General features: G+C 38.6%; 2 protein-coding genes across 2 annotated transcripts in view; both read right to left on the reverse strand.

Moving 5' to 3' along the window:
• Positions 1-365, reverse strand: part of LOC8078255 — a 1,852-nt gene extending 1,487 nt beyond the window's left edge. The window contains exon 1 of the mRNA XM_021448830.1: positions 228-365. The gene's annotated coding sequence lies outside the window, so the exon portion shown is untranslated. The remainder of the gene's footprint in view (positions 1-227) is intronic.
• LOC8078256 (UPF0061 protein AZOSEA38000) lies at positions 2,743-6,074 on the reverse strand. The gene is made up of 7 exons (XM_002438282.2): positions 5,990-6,074; positions 5,756-5,812; positions 5,372-5,671; positions 4,424-4,671; positions 4,021-4,327; positions 3,659-3,932; positions 2,743-3,311 (listed from the first exon to the last, which is right to left on the reverse strand). Exons 1-7 carry the CDS (start codon positions 6,046-6,048, stop codon positions 3,057-3,059), a joined length of 1,500 nt encoding a protein of 499 aa, XP_002438327.2. The 5' UTR covers positions 6,049-6,074; the 3' UTR covers positions 2,743-3,056.

The following is a 7,424-nucleotide window of genomic DNA, read 5'->3' on the forward strand; positions in this document are numbered from 1 at the left end:
CAGATCAAGAAGAAGCCATGGCCCAAGGTGGTTCTGTTTGGGGAAAGCTAGAAAATTCTTGAATGAGGCTAGCAGTGAGGCCTGTGGGCGCCGGCTGGACTCTGCTTGAGCTCCAACAGTAGTGAGCTGAGCTCCCTGTGGCTGCGGGACAGCAGCAGCAGGGCACTACTGTACACACCACGCGATGAGAGAGAGAGAGAGATGGAAGGGCAGGGGCGAGCATGTACCTGTGCCTGTGCAGCTGTGCTTGCTTGCTGGATGGAGTTGCTTTTCCGTGGAGCTGTTGTCACTTGCCAACCGTTGAAAACGAGTGAGCTGCATTCCACTTCCCCCACTGCCACTGGGCGCTGCCCCTGACAGATGCCAGTTTATAATTGTAATTAGGCAGCCTCGGCATAAATTACTGCAGCATAATGACAAGCCTACTTGTAGTCTCGTGCTCTCGGGGGAAGTGCAGCAAGGATCCCAAGACTGACAGCCAGGGAACAACAAAACCAGGGGCCAGTAATCAACTGCTGCTGCTGCTGTCAAGATCCATCGGTGTTGTAGGAAGTTGTTTTGCGATTGTAAGTCAAATATTTTTAAATTTTGACTACAAATAATTTTTTTAATTGAGTTTAAAAATATAAAAATAATGTAAGTAGATTCATCTCGAAAATTAGTTTTATAAATATATATATTAACTATATTGTATAGAAAAAGTAGCGGTCAAATTTGTTTTTAAGACCCTAACAACTTTCTTGAGGGATATACAAGAGTATTTCTTAGCCCTTATTTAACATCCTTAAACGGCATGATAGGTGGGAACTGTGTGGATTTTGCACATGTTTGGGCCGTGTTTAGTTACTGAAGAGAAAAATTTCGCGATACTGTAGCATTTTTTATTTGTTTGTGGTAATTATTGTCCAACTATGGACTAACTAGGCTGAAAAGATCTGTATCATAAATTCTGACCAAATTGTGCAATTAGTTTTTGTTTTTATCTATTTTTAATACTTCATGTATGCATCTAAAGATTCGATATGACGAAAAATCTTGAAACTTTTTAGATTTTAGGGTGAAAATAAACAAGGCCTTGATAGATCCAATATGCGCAAAAATAACTAGCTATGTCATATATTACAAAACGAAGGTAATGTACCATTCCGACTTAGAGGTATTAGGGTCTGGAACATTATTAGTACTCATTAGGAAACTTTCAGACAGGTTGCTTTTGCATGTGGTCCTACAAAGTACCCAAACCAACATTTTATGACAGTGAGTGCACTCATAGCAAGAAACTTTTTGCCCCGTTTAGATCAATTTTTTTTTATTTAGACATTGTAGCACTTTCGTTTGTATTTGATAATTATTGTCTAATTATGGACTAACTAGGCTCAAAAGATTCATCTCATAAATTATAGGTAAACTGTACAATTAATTATTTTTAATCTATATTTAATGCTCTATGCATATGCCGTAAAATTCGATGTGATGAAGAATCTTGAAAAGTTTTTGGTTTTTGGGTGCAACTAAACAAGACCTAAAGAATCCGCATTATTTTGAGAATTAACTATGTTCGCTTGAACTTGTTTTTCTCTTACAACAAATTAGCGAACAATGTTTTTTTTACAACAAATCATTGAACAGTACTTTTAGCCATAACTTATCAGCCAAGAGAATGTGCAGCAACAACATCATTGACAAGTTATAGGTTCTCCATGATCTTGGATTATTTCGATGTTTCATTTGATCTGCACTGCTTTTTTCCCCTTTGAATGAATCCTGGTGACTCTGGACCTTGTTCGTTAGGGTGATAAGTTATGATAAAAAATATTATTGGCTAATTTATTATAAGAGAAAAACATTGCTGAATGACTGATAGATTCAAGTTGATAAGCTCAAGTGAACGAGAGCAGTTTGAACTATCAAAAATCAGTTGGTATCAGTTGGCGTGAGGAAGCCGCATGAGCAGCAGCCAGTTTGGCCCCGGGTACCGGCGAGCCCAGCGCACATCTCGAGTTTGCGGCCTTGCTCAAAATTTATTGATTTTGGGTTTTGTAGTATTTTCGTTTTTATTTGGTAATTATACGATTATAGATTAATTAGGTTTAAAAAATTCATCTTGCAATCTATAGACAAATTGTATAATTAGTTTTAGTTTTTAACTATATTTAATGCTTCATATATATATGCCGCAAGATTCGATATAACGGAGAATCTTAAAAAGATTTTTGAAGTAAACTAAACAAGGCCCTGAAGAAGTATGTTTACTGTTTAGTACTATTTGTGGTCAGCGTACACACTTGTGCTCACATGTCACAACTGGTTGTGCCTGTACATGTAAAAATAATTTTCCAGAGAGGCACCATGATACAACATACTTCCTCCATACTCGTAATTATGCTTGTATATGTAAAAATAGTTTTTCAGATAAACACCATGATACAACATACTCCCTCTAAAGAAAGTCACTTAGAATAACACTATAGTCTCCAAAGTCTAACTTTGACTTCTTATTTTTATAAATATATATATAATATTTATAAAACTATTTTTAGGAAAAATCTATTCATATAATTTTCATATTTCCAAACTCAATAACTTAAAAAATATTCGTAATTTATATTTCTAATATTTGACCTAAATTTTATTTAAAACGGGGAGCATACTAAGTCTGGCTAAGAGAATGCTGCTCCTTATATACTCCGACAAATTTATTATGTAGTGAGGTCGCGCCAGAGCTTATATAGACCAGTAAACTGCCAAAAATTCTACTATCTCCGTACGGGATACTTTCACTGGAGAACATCTCCGAAATCTAGGTACATGTCCGGGTGTTTCGCTTCACAATTACTAATTCCTGATCGAACTGCTTCACTGTTCTTGCAACGACATGATAGTTAGCGCATAACTTACGACTAAGATTCTCCTTAAACACTTGCATCACTGAAAAAAAATAGCATGCGATGCTCGACACATTATAGCATAACTTACAACTAAGATGTACCCCTATACAGGAGAAAGACTACAACCACCCAAATATTTTTGTAATGCCCACGTCTTGCATCCTGGGTTCACGAGGAGCAGGACAGCATGCAAACTCCAGGTCTGTATGCCCAGGCTGGTGGCAACCGTGCATACTTCTCCATTCCCGGCTGCTCATCATAAGGATTCTGCATTACTTTAAGCAGCCGGCGAACCTCCTCATAATCACCTTGCTCAGCTGCGTCGATAGCAGACTGGCACAGATAGTTGCGGAGAACGTACTTTGGATTAACTGAGTTCATCGCAGCTTTCCTTTCTTCATCGGGAATGCCACTCTCCACCAGCTTTCACACAGAATGAACACTAACGTTAGACTGGGCGTTAAGATATTAAATGCAGCAATATAAAAGCCTGGTAATAATGTATAGAAATCAGGAAATATGACTATATGAGTTTTAAAGCATAGTGAAATAAAGTGAAGGTTAATTTTCAAAGCACAAGGGCAGCAAGCCTGCAACAGTTAGTGGAAATTTCAAATGATAAAAAAGGCAGAGATTTTCCAAAAAAAAAAAGAACAAAACGACAACAGAACACAAACAGTAGCCAGAACATTGAGCTATCACAGCAACAAACCATCCCTTTCATGATAGAAGTGCATATGGAGGAAACAATTACAGAATAGGTGACCTACCTCTTCAATATAGGTCTGTACCCAACTAATCCATGCTTCCTTCCTTTCTTTCCCAATATCTAGGAGAGCAGCCTTCAGTGGAACAAGCAGCTCATTCTCCGGAATACCAGGATCCGCATTGACATTCGAAAGGAGACGGAAGAAGTTGGTGTAGTCAACCTTATCAACTGCCAAGTTGTTAAGCAGCTTACTAATTAGCTGCTTATTATACTTGGTTAAGCCCAGCTTTTTGGTCATGATAGATTGATACTCATCCATGAACTTTGTCCCATACCTGCAACAAACAAAAAATCAAAATGTTCACATAAATAAGTTATTATCGTCTACTGCCAATAATTGTTCAGAATGGAGGAAGAGCTGACCTCTCCATCACATAATTTGCCTCGTCTTTGCTGATAAGCTCAGCAGATGACAATGGTCCAGTAAACTGAGCAATATTCCACAAGCCAACATCAGGCTGGTTTGCAAAACAATACCTTTTCCCAGGAAGATCAGTGGTATTTGGAGTATAGCTAGGATCAAAGGCATCGAGAAAGCCAAACGGTCCATAATCAATAGTTAGGCCCAGCACACTCATGTTGTCAGTGTTAAGTACACCATGGGTGAAGCCAACACCTTGCCATCTAGCTATCAAGTAAGCAGTCCTCTCTGCAACCTCAACGGCCCAGGCTGTTACAAATGGATTGCAGGTGATGAATGGTTAGTTCTCCAAATGACCAATGAGGATTTTGAAAGCACAATAAAATGTGGTATAAAGATATTTGCCTGCATATTTGTTTGATGTGAGATCTATTGTTGGAGAATCTCCTATGGCTGCCTCGAATGACAAACCTTCACTCTTTTTCATATTTTCAAGATGCGGAAAGTGATGACGTATCATGTAGTCAGCCAAACGACGAACAATTTCAATGTCCTCTTTGCCCCTTGAAGCATGTATCTGATATGAACCAAAACGTAAAAATGATGGTGCAACACGACATACAATTGCTCCTGGTTCTTCCTTTGCATTGCCACTGCGTACATAAGACAAATGATTAACACTAGAAACATAGGTGATATTTGAGTAAAACTCATCCATGTTCGCAGTTTTTGTAAAGAAAAAACTTAACAAGAAAGTGGCCTATTCAGCATACACAGGTGATATGTGAGTACATGAGACTTGACCTCATTTGAAATAAATAATATGAAATAACCCAATCCACACTCTACAATCTGCAGCTTGTGTTCAAGAATAATTTAGGGCAGTTTCATTCTTTATAATCATGTATGTATAGGTTAATAAGAATAACAAAAAAAGGGGCACATTAGAACAAAAGCAAAAGACCAACATACTACATTGCCACCTGTGCACACATCACATAATAAAAGGACTTATGAAGCAAGGTGTCATTCAGTGAAATAAAACCACTATGCGTGAAGCGCAAATAAACAATTAAGTTCTTAACAGCAATGTTCAAAAAGTTGACCAACCGCTATTACTTTGCTATAGTAATAAATATATCTGACTCAAGCAGCCTTGATGCAAATATTTTGTATGCTACAGATAACACTGCCACCATTACCATGTTCAGCTTATAAAAAGCTAGATCATATACAGCCTTTTTCTACCTTCCCCCCTTTTCTTGAAAATTTATCGGATAGAAGTGGAACACAGCAATGAAGCATAACATGGTTTAACAGTGGACATTAAAAAATTAAGATATCATGACATACTCATAGAACATATCTCGGACAACTGATTTTCCAGTTTCAACTAGACAAAGAGCACGAGTTGTAGGAATGCCTAGACCGTGCATGGCTTCACTGCATAAGAATTCACGGATACTGCTGCGTAGGACAGCAAGACCATCAGCAAATCTGCTGTATGGAGTCTTTCCACAACCTTTGAGCTGCAATTCCCATCTCTCACCTCGAGAGTTAACAACCTCTCCAAGAGTTATCGCTCTTCCATCCCCCAACTGACCAGCCCATACACCAAATTGATGTCCTCCATAGCACTGGGCGTAGGGCAAACTGCAGGTTGTTATCCATCAGAATGTTGATTACTTAGCTGTCTGAAACCAAATAGTAAGGATATTAAGTGATAGTATCACAAACCTTCCCACTAGTGGAGTTGCTCCTGAGAAAAACTGAGGAAAATCAGGTCTTTCAAACCTGAAAATATACAAGAGAGCACATAAACAATTATGAATTTCTGTTCAACAATATCAGCAAGTATGCCAAAAAAACTGAGAACTGGATGAGTAGGCAAGGTAGGGGAAAACAAAATTCTATGCAGAAAGAAAATGATAACTGGAGGGGGGCACATGTTGCTCAACCTGATTCACTAACCTATCATGCAATAAGGATAAATTTCTAACTCCAGTAGCTCCCGACTTGTTCAAGTCCATATATTAGGCCTTGTTTAGTTACATCCGAAATCCAAAAACTTTTCAAGATTCCCCATCACATCGAATCTTGCGACACATGCATGGAGCATTAAATATAGATAAAAAAATAAATAATTGCACAATTTGCTTGTAATTTGCGAGACGAATCATTTGAGCCTAGTTAGTCCATGGTTGGACAACAATTGCCAAATACAAACGAAAGTGCTACAGTACCCAAAAGAACTTTTCACCCAGGGAACTAAAACAAGGCCTTAATCGCAAAGAGATCAAAACCAACGACGTGAGTAGCAAACAAGAGGAAATTAGAGGATAGGTCATCTCAATAACAGGAGGAAGAAACCTTCCTTTTATCTCTGTTCTGTTTCTTCAATTTTTCGAAATACAGTGCTTCAACTAACAAGTGGGAAACCACCCATGGGACCCAAGTGGAAGACCAGATGACGTGTACAAGTTCCAAGAGTCTTAACGGCAAGAGCACAAAAGAAAATAGAGAAATTGAAGAAACATAACAGAGATAAAAGTTAGGCTTCCTACTACTGTTATCAAGATCGCATGTCCTCCATCCTCTTGTTTCCTACTCACATCGTCAGGTTGATCTCACCCACAGCAACAGGTGCGAGAAAATTCAGCAAAGATATTCTAATGTTGTTATCCAAATATTTTGTCAACTTGCAACAGATAAGTTGCTAAGTGTGCGACCAGCTGCCGCCTAGCACCTAGATTCCCAAGGCAGCCAAATGTCCTCAAGGAGGCAGCAAGGACGGGACTATCTTATGTAACAATTCTAAATTTCCTTTTTCACGTAATGGCATAGGCACTATCTTGGACTACCTAGGCATGTCGATTACCCCACAATCAAGGCAGCAGGACACCACTTATTGCTCTGATGCGACTAAGGCTAGGTGCCATCTTCCAAACATGCTCATCACAGATCGTAAGAGTAATAAGTCAGCTAACGCTTATCACTTATTTTCTCGGATGAAATCCACTGACTGGAATATTCTGTTAAAATAAAAAGATCATGGAGAAGTGACTAGCTGTTAGACTACCATGTGGGCCTATTGCCATATGGAACGACCATGTCAAAAAAAGTTTCAGCATGATGGCAGCTCTTTTATTGACTGAAGTGGCCAAGAACAAAACATGTCTGCCAAAATAATACAATGAATCCTTTCATATGCTAAAATGCCTAAGTGTCTTGCCACACTTTTTGCTTCTCAAAACATGGTTATCTAACACACCAGCTGTTGTCAACTCCTTTGTTATGATTGATGTGCTTCCAACTTCCAAGTATCACAAGCATCTCAAGCAGTCTCTCAATACTTCACCCCCAATAGGAAGGTATTGGACTATATTGGTGGCCACCAATACTACTT

The sequence above is a fragment of the Sorghum bicolor genome, chromosome 10 (assembly GCF_000003195.3).
Source record: "Sorghum bicolor cultivar BTx623 chromosome 10, Sorghum_bicolor_NCBIv3, whole genome shotgun sequence".
Taxonomy (NCBI): Eukaryota; Viridiplantae; Streptophyta; class Magnoliopsida; order Poales; family Poaceae; genus Sorghum; species Sorghum bicolor.